We start from the raw sequence: 18662 nt of genomic DNA on the forward strand, positions 1-18662 counted from the left end.
CCCCCCCCCCCCCCCCCCCCCCCCCCCCCCCCCCCCCCCCCGGGGAGGTGCAGGCAGAGAGGATTGGCTCTGAGATGGTGGAGATGAGTCTGGGTGATGATGCGAATGTTCTTTTCATTTTAGCCTATGTTTGAAAATCGTCATGATAAAGCCTGGACAGAGGAAGAAGAGGAGGAGACAGGAAGGAGGTGAGGGAGCGGCTTTGCCACCACCAGCGAGGCGTCCTCCTGGCTTAGGTCCTAATAAGAACCTGGAGACGGTGGCAAACAGCCAGCCCGTGGCCGCCCGCCCCTCCCCAGCCCTCCACAGGCCTCAGAGCCGGGGCCGGTGTCCCCGAGTGGGGCTCTCAGCACGGAGCCTGGTCGGGGGCTCAGGGGGGGAACAGGTGGTTGGAGGCCCCGGGCGGGTGGCCCCTTCCGCCCTGCTGCCAGGCAGGCACTCACCGCAGAGAGGCAGCCCCTGTCCTCGCGGATGATGGCGCCGAAGCCCAGGAAGCCGGTCACCATGACGAGGGCGCCCGCGAAGATGAGGATGTAGGCAGAGGCGGCGAAGGTGCTGGAGGCCAGGACGCCAAGGTAGCCGCTCTTCTCCACCAGGGTCCAGACGCCCACGGCCATGACCGCGGCGCCCCCCACCTGCGGGACACGGGGTCTGAGGGCCCACTGTGCACGGAACCCTTCTTGCCCATCCACTCACTTAGTCCTTGGAGGAGCCCGCGGGAAGGGTCTGGCTGCCCCTTTTGCAGATGGGGAAACAGAGGCTTGTCCGTGGTCAAGGGGAGAAGCAGGGACAGAGTGAGAATCCAGGTCTGACCCCCCAGTCCCCTGCTTCCCACCACGATGCCCGAGCATCTCTGTCACGAGTCAGGGACACTTTAGTTGTGGGGACCCCTCCTGCCATCCTGCTGCTCGTGTCCCCGGAGGGGCGCTTTCACAAGCCCCCTTCTCATCACCCTGGGGGGCCACACGACTGGGCTTCTTACCTGTGCTCTACCAATGGAGGACAAGGCCCCAGAAGAAGGAGAGCTGCCTGAGGGCCACCTCTGGCTCCAACTCTGGGCCCTGGCCTGTGGCTCAACCGTGCTGCCCCCTCGGCAGAAGGGACACATGCCCCACAGGCTGGAGTTGCTCTGGGACAGCAGGACACTGAGCAGGAGGGGAGGAGTCCTGTTTGCTGACTGATCCTTTCTAGCCCTGATCCCAGGAAGGGGCCCTGGGGACACACCTGCCCTGTTCCTCCTACAGAGGCTCAGTGACCCTTCCTGTGATGCCAGGCAGCGTGTGTGTGCCTGTGTGTGTGTGTCCTCCAGGCGCCGGACAGGGACCTCTGCAGGCGGGTGGGGGCTCCTTAACCGTGAGTCTGCACCAGGCACCTCTGGGACTCAACTTCCCATGTCCTCTTCCGAGCTTTACAAGAGTCCAGGAGGCTCAGGGCAGGTAGGGGGGAGCGCACATTTCCCCTCTTTTGCACATGAAGAAACGGAGGCTGGGGGGACTAGAATGTGCTCATGAGCACAGCCCTCAAGTTTCAAGACTGAGACGCAGATCCAGGTCTGCTGAGGGCCAGTCCGAGTATGCCATCCTGGGACTGCATACACCGGGCTGGGAGGCTCTCGACTCACTCCTCTCGACTCACGCCTGCTTTCAGATACACGTGTTTCCTTCTAAGGGCCATTTTGTCCCACTTAGCATCTCCAGCAGGTTAAGAGAACCAGCTCTGAGTGAAATCCACCTGCTCTGATTCCATGACACATTTCTTTCCTCACACTGTGACATCTCTAAGATCAAGATTTTTTGCAGTCCCTTGGACTGCAAGATCATACTAGTCAATCCTAAAGGAAATCAACCCTGAATATTCGTTGGAATGACTGATGCTGAAGCTGAAGCTCCAGTACTTTGGCCACCTGATTCAAAGAGCCGAATCATTGGAAAAGACCCTGATGCTGGCAAAGATTGAAGGGGACGACAGAGGAGGAGATGACTGGATGGCATCACGGACTCAATGGACATGAATTTGAGCAAACTCCAGGAGATAGCGACAGACAGGGAAGCCTGGTGTGCTGCAGTCCTCGGGGTCCCAAAGAGTCAGACGTGACTGAGTGGAACACCACCAACAAAGCTCAAGATACAGCTTATGGTTGATGGCACCTGACGACCACAGCTGGCAGCACTCCTGCCTTGTGGTACCGAAAACAAGGGTGTATCTTACAAGCGATGGTATCTTAGATTTGATGCAATCCTGGCCTATGACGGACTTTCCAGTCCTCTGAGGGCAGGGGCTATCTCTGGCCATGCAACCTCCGTGACCAGTAAGGGATTTCCCACAACTGGGTCCACGGGATTGTGTCAAGTGAGCGTTTCCAGCAAAATATTCGGCACATATTCTTTCTGCCCCTACAGTCTACCTGAGAAGCTTGGGGCTGAGGGCCTCAGCTGTGCATAACTAGCTGTGTGACCTAAAGATGGTCCTTGAACCTCTCTGGGCCTCATGTCTCCATCCCTCAAACAATGGGGCTGTATTAGGCCAGGGGTTCCCAACCTCTAATCACCAAGGGCCCCTTTGATGACTTTCTCCCAGGGATCTTAGGTTTTGGAGGGCTTCTGTCTACCAAACGCAGTGTATTAAGTGATAATTCATTCCTCATTTCTTATTAATCAAAGGCACATGCTACTACCAAGAAGAGATCCTGGGCAGCATGAAACAGCCAACGTGACCGCGCTGAGTGGCTCTAACTTGTAGCACGTGTAGGGTCTTTAGAGAAACCTGCACATTATCCACAGGCTTGTCGACCCCACAGGCTTACATTGGACCTAGAACCACCCAAAGGGATGGGTGTGGACTGCCCTGGGGACACTTAATCTGCTGGGGGACATGGAACCCACTGAGAATCTGATAAACAGCTCTGCACACAGTGCCCAGAGAAGTGCCATCCACATGGACTAATGTGCGCTGCTTCAGGGGTGGTGGTCCCATCTTGCACAGACAACGACCCCAGCATAGATACCTCTCGGGGGGCCATCGCTCATCCTCTAATAAGACAGCGCTCCTCAGTCGGGCTGCACTGCCTGGGGACCCTGGAGCATCACCCAGGTGACTGGGGGTGGGACTGCCACGGTTCCTTTACCGAGTTCCGGTAGCTTCCAGCTGAGAACCATTACATAGTTTCCTAGTTAACAGGGCTCAGTGTTCTGTCCTCCCTCCCCGAGCAGGACCCCAAGAACACCTTCCCTTTGGGCCACCATCTGGAGGCACCTGGCCAGGCTCTGGACTGCCCACCTCCTTCCCTGTCTGTGTCAGGGTGCTCGCAGTGATGGGAGCTTTGGGGTATAAGGTAGGGTAACAAGGAGTAGGATTTTCGGTCCAAGGGGATGAAAATCAGATTACGCAAGAAAGGAAAAGACTATGTGCTCTCGGGCAGGAGCACACTGACCCCTAAAGGAAGAGCGCACCCTGCAGTCACAGATGGGCTGGGGTCTCTCAAGACGGGGGGCGCCACAGCTTAGGCATGGTGGCAGCAGGCCCCTGCCCACACAGGAGGGTCTGGGTGGACACAGTGCCCTGATTTGGGTCTGGAAATCAACAAACCCAGACTGGTTCTGACATCCAGAAATCAGGAGGTGAGTCCGAGTCAGTGGGGCCCCCAACCCTCCCCTGGGGTATCCCATGCGTCTGCTGGGGACATGGAGTGGGTTCAAGTCCTCCAGGGGGTGTCCTCCTTGGGATCCGGTTGGCTCTTTAGAAAATCATCTTTAGAGACTTCCCTGGTTAGTCTAGTGGTTAAGACTTTGCCTTCTAATGCAGGGGGAGTGGGTTTGATCCCTGGTCGGGGAGGTAAAATCCCATATGCCTTGTGGCCCAAAGCCCAAAAGACACAAAAAACCCAGAGCACTCATAGCTTTCGACAAGCAGTTCTGAGATGTCAGGTCAGCAGAAAGAGCAGTGAAAGAGGCCCCGGGGGAGGATGATTCGGGCTGGAGCCAAATGACCCTGCTGAGCTGGGCAGACAGCTATTTGCATAGAGTTGATCCAAGAGCATTTGGCTTTTTGCAGAAACTGGGTTGGTTTCCTGTGGAATATTAGGTACATCTTTCAAAACCAGAGCCTGCAGCCAATCAGCCAGAAAAACCCTGCAGAGGGTGAAGTTGGCCTTCTTACCCACGAGGACACATACGGGCCGGGAGGGGCGGCAGGGCACCCAGGCTGTGTAATTTTAGGAATGGCCCATTTATAGAAGAGAAGCATGGCCAAAAAGTCACTTGTCATCACGGGGAGGATTAGCCTGAGTGGCTGCACACGCTGGTCTGTGGTGTGCTGGAGAGACCTCAGGCTGCAGGCAGGAAAGGAAAGCAGGCAGAATGGAAAAGTTACTGCAGCTTCTCCTTGTTTTGTGTGGCCGCTGAAAGGCTTTCTGTGCTGGGGTCGGGAGAGGAGCGGCCGGTGGAGCAGGCCCAGGATGGTGGGGCTCCCAGTGGAGGGACCCTGGTCAGGAGTGGGATCGCACAGTGTCCTCTCCCTTAAGTGTTTGCTACAGGCTGCCAGGGGCCAAGCACCACCTGGACTGGAAGGGCTGGGAGCTGGATGTGAGTTCACCCAGTCAGAACCACTTCTGTCCTCCATGCTCCCCACCCCTGGCGGCCTCAATGGGACCACCACTGCCCAAACCAACCAGCCCCCCAGGGTCACTCTGGACTCTTCACTCTCCTGCAGGAACAGCAGGGACCTGTCCCCCTCTGACATCACAGCTCGCCATCTGGCCACCCCAAGTGCTGCCACGGGGTTTCGTCCCCTCACCCCACCCTGGAGAAGGCTCTTGAGAGTCCCTTGGACAGCATGGAGATCAAGGAGATCAAACCAGTCCATCCTTAAGGAAATCAACACTGAATATTCATTGGAAGGACTGATGCTGAAGCTGAAGCTCCAATACTTTGGCCACCTGATGCGAAGAGGGGACTCCCTGGAAAAGACCCTGATGCTGGAAAAGATTGAGGACAAGAGGAGAAGGGGATGACAGAGGATGAGATGGTTGGATGGCATCACTGACTCAATGGACATGAGTGTGAGCAAGCTCCGGGAGGTAGTGGAGGCCAGAGGAACCTGGCGTGCTGCAGTCTACGGGGTCTCAAACAGTCGGACACGACTTAGCAACTGAACAACAACAGCCACCCTGTATGGCCTCCTGGTCCCTGCTCACTCCAGAGGCAGTGTGTGTGCTTCCAGGGCTGACCAGCTGGGATCCCCACCGAAAAATCGCCCCCAGCACCCAGCACCCAAGGCCCCCAGCCCAGACTCAGGCGTGGATTCCTCCAAGCAAACTGTCTCATTTCTGGGCTGCTTCAGGGAGAGCTCAGAGCAGCCACCCCAGGCTTCTTCCTGGACCAGCCTCCCCACCATGCACCATGGCCCTGGGTAGACCAGATGAGCAGGGCCTGTCCCCCGGCAGATGCTGCGGCTCAGAGAGGCAGGACGCCCGGGCACCATGGGGTCCTGCGACTTCGGCATCTTAAGGTGGGACGTGGCAGAAACGCCAGCCACGGGGCCCCTCAGCTGTTCTTCCTTGGATGGCCTGCTTCAGGAAGTGGGCACAGGCCACATTCTGTGGGGGTGATGGTGAGCAGTGAAGGCTTCTCCCCTCGATGGGGAGGTGAGCAGAGTCTCTTCCTTCCCTGGGGACCCTGGAGGGGTGCTCTCAAGACACCTCTCTCCCCCTGGCTGGGTGAGTCCTCCATCACAGCTGCCTCCCGCCTTGGCCCGTGTTCTCCCAGGGGATCCCAGGAATTTCCCGCAGGCCGAGCCCCACGGCCCCTGAGGGAGATGCCCACTCGGCAGCCAACACCCCAGACAGCACAGAGCTTCCGGAGCAGAGATGCCTCTCCAGGGAAGGGAGCCGCTGCTCCCCTGTTCTCACAGCCCGCGCAGCTCCTAGGAGGCTGGGAAAGCCTTGATTATTAACACAGCCAAGCAGCTAATTAAAACAATAAGTTAGAGAGGAACATTGCGAGAGGGATGGGAACTGTAGGGACCCACGCAGGACACGGGAGGGCGAGTAAGGCATTTCCTAGCAAGCCTGGGTCACGCTCATTTTAGGGTCATGAAAGCACTGGCATTTTGGTTCCTGACCCAGAGCTGTATCCTGCTGGTGAGATGGGCATGATCAACTTTGCATTACTGGACCTGCACGGTGGAGTGGGGGAGTCAGGGGCAGGTGATGGTGAAGGATGGGGGGCAGACATGAGATGAGGTGGGGGGTAGGGGTCCGGAGGTGGGGCAGAGCTTAGATGTAGAATGTTGGGTGTGTACTGCCATGCTACTTCAGTTTTGCTTATATTCTTCACACTCTGCGTGTCTAAACTACCCATGCCCTCAAAACACATCTTAATCTGGGTTCAACTCTGACCCCTGGGGACATTTGGGAGTTCACACAGGCATCAGCGAGAAGGGTCTAAAGCTGTCTGTGGTCTATGGAGATGGAAGAGCAGCGGACTCAGAGTCAGAAAGCCCAGAACTGACCTCTGGGAATCATCTCAGCTGACATTTTATCATCTACAGAACAGGAGTGAGGATAATTACAGAGTGCTTGTAGGATCTTTTTGGAGAGTGAGATGATTTATAACCCTCAAACTGTGCTGCGCTGGCAGCTGGTGGAGGCTTGGTTTAAAATCTCATCAAGACCTTGTACTGCATAGCTGGCACCTGAATCTTTCCCCCCCTCCCGCCCCAACCCCCATCCCATTGCTCTGGGTGTTTCAAACTTTGGGATGTAACCATTCAGGGCTGTGAGATAAACTTGGTGGGATGGGTGTAACCAACACTAAAGGGCTTCCCAGGTGGCTCAGTGATAAAGAATCCGCCTGCTAATGCAGGAAGCATAGGAGACATGGGTTCAACCCCTGGGTCGGGAAGATCCCCTGGAGGAGGAAATGGCAACCCACTCCAGTATTCTTGCCCAGAGAATCCCATGGACAGAGGAGCCTGGTGGGTTGAGGTCCACGGGGTCATAAAAAGTTGGACAGGACTTAGCAACTAAACCACAAGAGCAACAGCAGCCTGCATAGAACATAGAACAGAACACCCAGCATGAAAAGGAAGAGCGAATATGAGCGCACAGCACACAGTAGAGGTAAGTTTAGCTTCATGGAAGCATTTCTTATGCGTTCATGAACTGCTTACATGGGTCGTGATCCCCAAAGCCATCGAGTCAGAGATCTGGACACAGAAAGCTTTTGGAGGTGAGGCAGACCCCTTAGTCTAATCACCGTAGCAACACAGAGCAGCTAAGCACCCAGTATGTGCCAGAAATAGAGGGAAATGTTTTCCTCGATACTAATCTTTAATTCTTACAGGTACTGGTAGTCCCACACGACGTATGAAAACAGTGAGGCTCGGTGGGATGAAGTGATTTGCCTAATGTCTTACTCTGCTCAAGGTTGCCATGATAAAACACCATAGCTGGGCAACTTAAACAGAAATTTATTTCCATTTCCCACAGTTGTGGAGGTGGGAAGTCCTCAAAATAAGGTGCTGGCTGATTCAGTTTTGGTAAGGATCTTCTTTGCCTACGGACAGCTGTTTTCTCACTGTGTCCTCACATGTCCTCTGGAGAGTGCTCTCCTTCTCCACTTGTAAGGCCACCAACCCTATGGAATTAGGACCCCACCTTCATGATCTCTTGTGAGTGCATGCATGCTAAGTCGCTTCAGTCATGTCTGACTCCTTGTGACTCTATGGACTGTAGCCCAGCAGGCTCCACTGTCCGTGGGATTCTCCAGGCAAGAGTACTCCTTCTCCAGGGGATCTTCCCGACCCAGGGATTGAACCCAAGTCTCCTGCACTGGCAGGCAGATTCTTTACCACTAGCACCACCTGGGAAGCCTCTTATGACCTTCAGTTCAGTTCAGTTCAGTCCAGTCACTCAGTTGTGTCCGACTTTTTGCGACCCCATGGACTGCAACACGCCAGGCCTCCCTGTCCATCACCAACTCCCAAAGCTTACTCACATTTATGTTCATTGAGTCGGTGATGCCATCCAACCATCTCATCCTCAATCATCCCCTTCTCCTCCTGCCTTCAATCTTTCCCAGCATCAGGGTCTTTTCCAATGAGTCAGTTCTTCACATCAGGTGGCCAAAGGATTGGAGTTTCAGTTTAACATCAGTCCTTCCAATGAATATTCAGGGCTGATTTCCCTTAGGATGGACTGGTTGGCTCTCCTTGCAGTCCAAGGGACTCTCAGGAGTCTTCTCCAACACCACAGTTCAAAAGCATCAATTCTTCCATGCTCGGCTTTCTTTATAGTCCAACTCTCATATCCATACACGACTACTGGAAAAACCATAGCTTTGACTAGACGGACCTTTGCTGGCAAAGTAATGTCTCTGCTTTTTAATATGCTGTCTAGATTGGTCATAACTTTTCTTCCAAGGAGTAAGTGTCTTTTAATTTCATGGCTGCAGTCACCATCTGCAGTGATTTTGGAGCCCCCCAAAATAAAGTCTGTCACTGTTTCCGCTGTTTCCCCATCTATTTGCCATGAAGTGATGGGACCAGACGCCATGATCTTAGTTTTCTGAATGTTGAGCTTTAAGCCAACTTTTTCATGCTCCTCTTTCACCTTCATCAAGAGGTTCTTTAGTTCTTTTTCACTTTCTGCCCTAAGGGTGGTGTCATCTGCATATCTGAGATTATTGATATTTCTCCTGGCAATCTTGATTCCAGCTTGTGCTTCATCCAGCCCAGTGTTTCTCATGATGTACTCTGCATATAAGTTAAGTAAGCTGGGTGACAATATACAGCCTTGATGTACTCCTTTCCCAATTTGGAACCAGTCTGTTGTTCCATGTCCAGTTCTGACTGTTGCTTCCTGACCTGTATACAGATTTCTCAAGAGGCAGGTCTTATGACCTTAGGTAACCTTAATTATCTCCTAAATGTCCTGTCTTCAAATAGAGCCTCACTGACGATTCAGGCTTCAACACGTGAATCCCAGTGGGTCACAATTCAGCCCACAGCACCATGACAGTAGACAACAGGCTCTGAATTGGAGCTGGAACTTGAGCTTGAGTCTTCCTGGCACGCTCTACTGTGTCACAATTCATGGGCTTCCCAGATGGCACCAGTGGTAAAGAACCTACTTGCCAATGCAGGAGACATAAGAGACGCAGGTTGGATCCCTGTGTCGGGAAGATCCCCTGGAGGAGGGCACAGCAACCCGTGCCAGTATTCCTGCCTGGAGAATCCCATGGACAGAGGAGCCTGGCGGGCTACAGTTCATAGGACTGCAAAGAGTTGGACACGACTGAAGCAACTTAGCACATACCCCCAGGACCCTGGGAACATGCAGGACGCGGAGCTGGAGGCAATGGATGACATCAGAGCCGATGGTCAAGCACACAACTCAGGGATCGGAGAGAGGTGCCTCCAGCTCTGGGGCTTTGGGCAGGTAGCTCCCCCCTTGGTAAGCCGGGGCTCTCACAGAGCTGGTCACAGCCTCGGGACGCTGGGAGGTTATCTGGGACAATGCAGGTGGAAGCACAGCCCAGGGGAGCCCTCAGCTGTGAGCTCCTTGGACGCAGGAAGCTTGGTCCACAGACATACTCCAAGGGCCCACAGCAGGGCTTGGCACTTGGCATCTGCTTAATAAATGCCATGGACTGGATTTTCAATTATCGTTGACATCCAGAATACCTGGATGTCAGCTCCAGCTCGCTTATCACAACAAGACAGTAAGGAGGAATCTGAACTGACTGAGCGTGCTCCCTGTTGGTGACAGAGGTACAGCCACCAGGGCTGATCCAAGCATCGCAAGGGATGATCCACAGAAGGTCTTTATCCAGGGGAGTCCCCACAAATCCTCCCACTGGGAAAACCTGGGCTTTCTTACTCTCTCCCAGCCGGATCTGGACGGTGTAGCAAGGAGATGCCCGGGGCAGGACCACTGTTCTGACGAGGAAGTGTTTGGATTGTTCACCCTAATCAATCTGCCTCTGCCGTCTAGGGCACCTTCCGTGGCTGTGCTCAGGGTGGGGGGAGGGGCTGCTGCTGCTGCTGCTAAGTTGCTTCAGTCGTGTCTGACTCTGTGCGACCCCATAGACGGCAGCCCACCAGGCTCCTCCATCCATGGGATTTTCCAGGCAAGAGTGCTGGAGTGAGTTGCCTTGCCTTCTCCGGTGGGGAGGGGCAGTGGACGGCAAATGGGGGTGTCTGGGGGCCCTCCCTGGTGCTCTACACAGATTCTATGGGGAAGGGGGAAGAGGTGGGGATCTCTGGGGGGCGTGGAGAGCACTCAAAGTGCTGGCTCTGATATGCATCTTATGAGAGGGGCTGCTCAGAGGGGAGGACCAGCCACTAGACTCTCGGGTGTGTGGGAGGGGTCCTCATGGACAAGATCCCTCCCTGGAGAATTCTTGAAAATTCCCAGGGACTCTGTGTGCTGCTGAATGCATGAGGCCGGGCTCTGCCGTGGGAGAAGGAAGACCAGGGGTCTGTCCCATGTCTACTGAGATTGCAGGGAGTCCGGGGGACAGATGCCAGAACCTCAAAGCTTGAACCTTTGAAACTGACCATCCCCTACATCGGGAAGAGACTTGGCTGACTGGGTCCCTGGAGGCCTGCCATGTTCAGCCAGGCCCCCCGGGCAGGGGTATTTTTAACTCAGAGCAGGAGGTCTGTGTGGGGGGAGCTGACTTTGGACTTTTGGCCTCCAGAGCTATGAGACAACAAATTTCTGTTGTCTGAGGCCACCCGATTTATGCTGCTTTGTTAAGGCTCCTCAGTAGCCCAAGACAGTGAGATACTGGGCCAATTTTTCCTTATTTATATTTTTCAGTATTTTAAGATTATTAAAGTAGATACATCAGACTTTCATGATCAGGAAAAGCATACTTCTTCTTTAAAAAAAACCTTCACTCAGCGAGTATCCTAAACACCCCACTGGATTTATCTCTGGGAATCGGAAGTGTCTACACCCACAGAGCACACTGATCACATCCACGTGACTTTATTGTTCTATAGTCTTCCTCTATACAACTTCACTATTCCAGGAAACACTTGCCCAGGAAGATAAAAGGTGCAAATAAAATGAGCTTATGGTTTGTTTCAGGAACTTTGCATTTAAACAAGTATCAGGTCATTCAACTTCTGAATAGATAGCATCACGTGTCTCCTCTCCAAGACTCTTTGAAACCCTTGCCTCGGTGTGTGCACCAAGTCTTAACTGCTGTGCCAGGACCCTTCCCCTATTAAGCAATTTCATCTGTCTTAATGAAAGACTGAAAAGGCAGACAGAGCCCATCTCTGCCTCTGTCTTTCCGAGATGCTTCCAAGACCGCATCTTTTGCCATGGCAACAAGGAAACCTAGCCCAGCCTCATCGGCAGGTTAATCTGGTGGCATTTGGGGGCCTTCTACATCTCATGTATCCAAAATACTGCACTTATTGAGTGCCTTCTGTGTGCAAAGATGGAATCAAGCACTTTACATACATACACCATTTCAGGGCATCTGTGAAACACACCAATAAAGATAAACTGAGGCACATTCAAAATCTGAGGTTGATTTGAACAAAACTCCATTTGAATCTAGGTGGCGTCCCATTGAGCAGTTGAAAAGGAGCTCTTAGAGACGTATAACATGAAAGATTTTTCCAAGTGGAGGGAGGGGGAACAAGAACATTATTCAGGTAAAAATGCAGGTTTGTCACTGCAGAGCTAACTTTTGTTTAGCTGGGGATTCACTGGAAGGACTGATGCTGAAGCTGAAGCTCCAATACTTTGCCCACCTGATGCAAAGAGCAGACTCATTGAAAAGACCCTGATGCTTCAAAAGACTGAAGGCAGGAGGAGAAGGGGGTGACAGAGGATGAGATGGCTGGCTGGCATCACTGACTCAATGGACAGGAGTTCGAGCAAATTTCGGGAGACAATAAAGGACAGGGAAGCCTGGCATGCTGCAGTCCATGGGGTTGCAAAAAGAGTCGAATATGACTTACTGATGAACAACAACAGCCTTAGCCAGCACAGAGGAGCTGCTCACAGCAGAGCTGCCCATGCTGCCCACACCCTAGCCCTCCAGGTCCAGTGAGACCATCTCACAAAGTGATACACATACTCCACTATCTGGCTATTTTGGGCACCTGATGGTATTCTGCTCCCGGTTACCCGGAGAGTTGTCTCAAGTGCGCAGAATCATCTGCTCCCAGAAGACCTAGTCTGGGCAGTTTCCTGGGGCGGGGTCACTATGGAGACCATTCCCCAAGCACAGAGGCATCCTGTCCCCCTCCCGCGCGCCCCCACCCCCCGCCCCGCCGTCTGCCGTCCCCCCCACCCCACCCCCACCCCCCACCCCCGGACTTGCATCTCTCTGCCTCAGGCCTGGAGAATGTGAGTCATAAGAGGCAAATGGGCTTCAAACACAAAGAAGCAGTAATTAGAGGCCGTCACACTTCCCACCAGGCCCCGGAGCCTCGAGCTATGGCTGGGAAGGCAGAGTGGACCCCGCGGGCCAAGGAGGCTGGGATACAAGTGAGGCCGAGCATCCTTCTCTCAGAGGCCGTGATGCTGCCCACGCCAATCTGTGGGTTGAGACTTTTGTTCCCCCTCAGTAACAAATGCACACGTTCGCTCTCAAGCAGGCAGAGTTTGCTCCTGAGTGGTCTTTGAAAAAGAAAAAAATCAATGCCATAGTGATAACTCACAAAACAGCAAAGATGACTTGACTCACTCGGTGCTGGGGTAGGGGGAGCATGCTGGGTGCACTTACCCAGAAGAAGAAGTTAAAGACGAAGAGCAAATACTTCAGGTAGACGGTCAGCCAGTCATCCTGCTCCACCTTGTAATGGGCCATGGCTGCTGGGCCTGCAAAGAAGACACATGCATGGTCAGGGCATCCAGAGAGGCAGCCTCACCAGCCCAGAGCCAGGCTCCCCAGTGAGGTTCCTTTCAAGGGGCTCCCAAGCCTATCTGACCAGGGGCTCTGAGGTTGGGGGTGTGCAACCCCGAGCAAAGAACAGAAAAACCCAGAGTCCATTGGACATACAATGGAGGTGACCCAGACGGAATTTTCTAGGCCTGTGGATCTTGGTTTGGCCCCTCTGACGTAGGTCTAACCTGCAAGTCTTCCTACCAACTTTGCACTGTCCTGCTGTATTCTTTTTAAACAGGCATTTCTGGTAGCTCAGATGGTAAAGAATCTGCCTGCAATGCAGGAGACCTGGGTTTGATCCCTGAGTTGGGAAGATCTCTTGGAGAAGGGAATGGCTACCCACTCCAGTATTCTAGCCTGCAGAATTCCATGGCTGAGCTGGGTCTTAGTGGTGATGTGTGGGATCTTTAGCTGTGGCATATGAACTCTTGGTTGTGGTATGTAGGATCTAGTTCCCTGACCAGGGATCGAACCTGGGCCCCCCACAATGGGAGTGCAGAGTCTAAGCCATGGGATCACCAGGGAAGTCTCCAGTCCTGTTGTGCTCTTGCTCTCTGCCCTGTCTCAGCAGGGTTGCCAGACACAAGTGCATGAATGCACACAACACACACACACACACACACTCAGTGAACCTGCTTTGCAGTGGAATCCTAGATCATTTGAATAGGGCCTTTGCACACGTAGGTGAGGCGTGAACCTCAAACCAGAGCATTGTGCTTGGAAAGGGCCTCAATGATCCCCAGCCCACCTTGCCTGCCTCTGGCACATCGACTTTCCAAAGAAGGAAGTGGGTCAGTGGGCTGAGGGGCTTGGCAAGAGGAAGACAAGAGCTCTGGAGCCCGGCTCCCTGGGTTGCAACCCTGATCTGTCACAGCCATGTGAGAATCTGGGTAGTTAGGGAATGTCTTTTCCTCCGTGTCCTCATCTGGACAGGAGGAAATGATGATGATGCCTGCATGGCGGGATGTCTTGCAGACTCGATGGGATAGTCTCTGTGAGGGGCTGATCATAGTCCCCAGCATGGGGTAAATCTCGGTTGGCTATTTTGATTACCTGGGGCACGGAACAAAACCAGGACGCCAGCCGTAGAACTCCTAGTCTTTGCCCCAGAGCCATGCTCCTCCCCGAGTCCTGACACCCACTGGTGAGCTCCTTGGGTGCTGGTGTCAGCGAGATGAGAAATTGAAGGGTCACCGTGCCTGGTGGTCTCATTCGCATCTAAGTTCCAACAGCAGCCTCTGTGGTCTTTCCTCGGGCTCCTCGTCTCCCGGGAACCCGCACACACGCTGACACTCAGCGTAGCTGCTCCTTAAGGAATCGCTCTTTTAGGGGGACCTCTTTTACTCCAGACCCAGAGCAGCAAGGCCATGGTCTGCCCACCTCTGTCTCCTTCTCCCCAGTTCCCACCACTGTCCACTCGGGCTCTTCCCCCACCGCCTTGCCCACTCTTGGTGACTGGTACCAGTCCGACCCAGATTATTTCCTCCAGAGCCACTGCTCTGTGATTTATTTCGAGCTCAGGGGCTCCTGAGACAAGGCAAGAGGAAGAGAGAAAAGAAGAGGTGGCTGTCTTATTTGGGATTTCTATTTGCAGACTTCAAATAAGGTAATTTAAGACTTTGTCTTCTCGTTAAAAAAAGACAAAACCCATTTTCTTCCAATTTAGTCTGAGAGGTAGGGTGGCAGAAAAAATACAGAAGGAGAAAAAAGGAAGCCCTATAAAAAAGTGGCTGGAGTTGACTAGGCGACTGACCCGGGAGCACAGTCACTGTGCAGGTCACTAGGCGGGTCCCTAAGAAGGGACCCTCTGGGCCAGTGGGCTCGGCCTCTCCTGTCTGTATTCTCCTCTCCCTGTGTCTGGTCCTTCCCTCCCAGCCGGGGCCCACTGGATCCATGCACCAGAGCCTTCTCTTGACCCTCAAACTGAGGTATCAGGATACTCCGAAGGAAACTGTGTTTTTAAGAGTTCAGGCAGGTAACAGGATTTAACTAAAATCACACATTGCTAACAGCAAAGTTTCAGCCACTAGGGGTAGAGAAGACAGAACCACAAGGGTCTGTGGAATGTCAGCATCAGTAGAAACCTCTGGGCTCACTTAAGCCAACTTTCTGCAGAAGAAATGAGGAAATTAACACACATCTGAGTTAAGTCACACATTTTAACATAACCTCTCTCAAGTCACATGGCTAATGGTTTCCTATCCTCCCTGTTGTGTGCTCCTTCCATGAGGCCCTACCATCTGTGGGGCCCTCTGCTGGGGGTGGCAGAGGTCCCCAGAGAAGTATCAGAACCAGCTTGGCGCCAGATGCCTGGATGTGAAATCTAGCCTTGTCATTTCCTGGCTGTGTGACATGGAGTAAGTTACTTAACCTCTCTGTGCAGCTAACACTGAGCATTTATCACGTGCCAAGCCCAGGACTAAGTGCTTTACACACATGATCTTGTTTCAGCTACCCAACAGCCCTATGAAGTAGTAGTTGCTGTTGTTCAGTCGCTCAGTCGTGTCTGACTCTTTGCAACCCCATGGACTTCAGCACACCAGGCTTCCCTGTCCTTCACCACCTCCTGGAATTTGCTTAAATTCATGTCCATTGAGTCGATGATGCCAGATGGATGAGATGGTTTGAAATAGAGTTATTCTCATTTTGCTAGATAAACAAACTGAGGCTCCAACAGGTTAAATAACTCACCTGAGTTACAGAGCAAATAAGTGATAAAACCAGAACAGAACGAGGAGCTTCTGACTCAGCCCAAGCCCTTACCCACCATGCACTGCTGTTAGGACCAGAGCTGCCAGGGGAAGGGAGCAAGAGGGACTGAAGCTGCTGGCTGTCCTAACACCTGTTCCCCCTCAGCCTTAGGACCAGAAGCCCCCACTTCAGTTGGGCACCTGGCCACCTGGAGCAGATGACACTTCCCAGCCCCCCTCCCTGCTGGGTACTGCCAGGATTAACTGATGGCAGAGGGCACGGAAGCAGAAGGAGTGTACGCACCTTCTTAAAGTAACATTTTTGGGTGAATGTCGCCCGTGTGTTTGAGAAGGTGAACCCTGTCACTGTGAGCTGCCATAGTTCTGTAGCCATCAATTAGGTCAAACTTGCTAGTTGCGCTTTTTACAGCTTCAGTCTCACTGATTTTACGTCTGCTTGCTCTGCCGCTACTGCTGCTGCTGAGTCGCTTCAGTCGTGTCTGACTCTGTGTGACCCCATAGATGGCAGCCCACCAGGCTCCCCCGTCCCTGGGATTCTCCAGGCAAGAACAGTAGAGTGGGTTGCCATTTCCTTCTCCAATGCATGAAAGTGAAAAGGGAAAGTGAAGTCACTCAGCCGTGTCTGACTCTTCGAGACCCCCATGGACTGCAGCCCACCAGGCTCCTCCGTCCATGGGATTTTCCAGGCAAGAGTACTGGAGTGGGTTGCCATTGCCTTCTCTGCTGCTTGCTCTCCTGACTCTTAAAAATGGTATATCAGACTCTCACTAGGACCATGAACTTGTATATCTGTCTTCAACTCTGTTTGTTTTCTTTAAACATTTTTTATTAAAATATAATTGATTTACAATGTTGTCTTAGTTTTAGGTGTATAGCAAAGTGATTCAACTATATATATATAACAATACATAATATATAATAATATTATATAATAATATATGTACTAATCTGAAAAAGAATATATATACATATATATGTATCAGTTCAGTTCAGTTGCTCAGTCGTGTCCAACTCTTTGCGACCCCATGAACTGCAGCACTCCAGGCCTCCCTGTCCATCACCAACTCCCGGAGTCCACCCAAACCCATGTCCATTGAGTCGGTGATGCCATCCAACCATCTCATTCTCTGTCATCCCCTTCTCTTCCTGCTCTCAATCTTTCCCAGTTTCAGGGTCTTTTCAAATGAGTCAGCTCTTCGCATCAGGTGTTCAGCTTCAACATCAGTCCTTCCAATGAACACCCAGGACTAATCTCCTTTAGGATGGACTGGTTGGATCTCCTTGCAGTCCAAGGGACTCTCAAGAGTCTTCTCCAACACCACAGTTCAAAAGCATCAACTTCAGCACTCAGCTTTCTTTATAGTCCAACTCTCACATCCATACATGACCACTGGAAAAACCATAGCCTTGACTAGACAGACCTTTGTTGGCAAAGTAATGTCTCTGCTTTTTAATATGCTGTCTAGGTTGTATATACATATATACTTTTTCTATATATATATATTCTTTTTCAGATTATTTTCTATTATAGGTTATTGCAAGATATTGAGATAGTATATATATATATAATTTTCTTTTTCAGGTTATTTTCCATTAGAGTTTATTACAAGATATTGAGCATAGTTCCCTTGCTATACAGTATATCCTTGTTGGTTAACTGCTGGGAGCCAGCATGGGGAATCCCGCCCATGGCAAAGGTCATGAGGAAAGGGGCCTGACAAAACGCAAAGGTGGGATCAGGCCTCAGGGGTCCCCTTGGATTTTCTCGAGCATCTACCCCCAAAACCAGAGTCTGCCTGCTTTACTGAGTTATGCTTTCCACCTACTCTTCTGACATTAACAGGGGGCTGTCCCCCCACCACCTTTTCCTGGAAAAAGTTAATTAAGAGCTTTTACATAATAAGTCTCCTGGGTATAATAAGAGTGTTTCAATCCAAAAACCCCTCTGATGGCTTTCTAGCCTGCCTGACAGGTTTGTCCCGACTCTTACAGCTGCGCATGTGGTTGTTTGCGGCCTCCTGACCGGGAGAAGCACAGGAAGCTTAAAACATCCTAGGAATGTAGGGGCTTCCGAGGAGTCAAAATCATTAGAATAGGACTGATTAAGGGTTTCATTGTTGAGCCAATACTTGCTGCCAAGTTTTCATATGTTTTATTTGTTGATATAGTTTGTATGTAGAAAAAAGAGGTAGTAGCCCTGGTATTAGCAACATTAGATCTTTGAGTTAAGTACTTTCTTTGTTATAACCCACTGCACCTTTGTTCTACAGGAATGTAACTTTATTTAGTACTTTGAGGGTGATACAGATTAAAGAGAAAACAGTTCAAGGGAAAATAAGTTTTCTGGTTGATAGACATTTATCTAGGAAGAGAGCCATAAAAATGTTAACAGGCCCCCTGGCCAGAAGATTATGTAAAACCACCTAAGACCTTTTGTATACAGGAAGGTATGCAAAAAGAAAGCCTGGTCTCAATAAGGGTCAGTTATGCCCCTGCATAACTCTGCATATTCCATTATTTCTTTATGTACAACTTGGGGTATATAAGCTGCTTTTGAAAATAAAGTTGTGGGTCTGGCACCAATGCTTGGCTCCCCCATGTTGTTCTTTTCTCTCCTTTCAGGCTGAATTCCCATCTGGAGCACAGAGGCTCTCCGTGTCTACTTATTTGCCCTGGCTTCTAAGACCTACGAGAGAGGGAGCCCAAGCCCTCCGCTATTCAAGTGGGCGCCGGTGGCCTACGTAGATGGTGCAAATTCCTTGTCTCGGAGCTTTATTAGTCTCCTGTGTAAACCAAGTTATTCAGCCTCTATTCTTCACTAATTTTCCCACTACACTATTCTTTCCTAATCTCTCTTTATAAATAAATCTCTCCTCGCCAACTCCGTCCCCACTTCGAATTCCCTGGATCCACCAGGGCTGGACCCCGGCAGTTAACTCTGTTCATTTTTGTGTCATATATCTTGGAGTGTACATAGATTTAGTGTTGTGATATCATCCTGATGGATCAACCCCTTTATCATTAGTAAATGCCATTC

General features: G+C 51.7%; 1 protein-coding gene across 4 annotated transcripts in view; it reads right to left on the bottom strand.

The window, feature by feature from the left end:
- TSPAN11 (tetraspanin 11) overlaps positions 1 to 18662 on the bottom strand; it is a 64053-nt gene that overhangs the window by 20214 nt on the left and 25177 nt on the right. For all 4 annotated transcript variants that reach the window (XR_005719759.1, XM_040233741.1, XM_040233740.1 and 1 more), the window contains 2 exons: positions 12753 to 12847; positions 444 to 635 (listed from right to left, as the gene is read on the bottom strand). Coding sequence is in view for 3 of the 4 variants with exons in the window: in XM_040233741.1 (XP_040089675.1) it covers positions 444 to 635; positions 12753 to 12836 (276 nt within the window). In the remaining variant the exon portion in view is untranslated. The remainder of the gene's footprint in view (positions 1 to 443; positions 636 to 12752; positions 12848 to 18662) is intronic.

Source organism: Oryx dammah, unplaced genomic scaffold (genome assembly GCF_014754425.2).
Source record: "Oryx dammah isolate SB20612 unplaced genomic scaffold, SCBI_Odam_1.1 HiC_scaffold_29, whole genome shotgun sequence".
Classification (NCBI taxonomy): Eukaryota; Metazoa; Chordata; class Mammalia; order Artiodactyla; family Bovidae; genus Oryx; species Oryx dammah.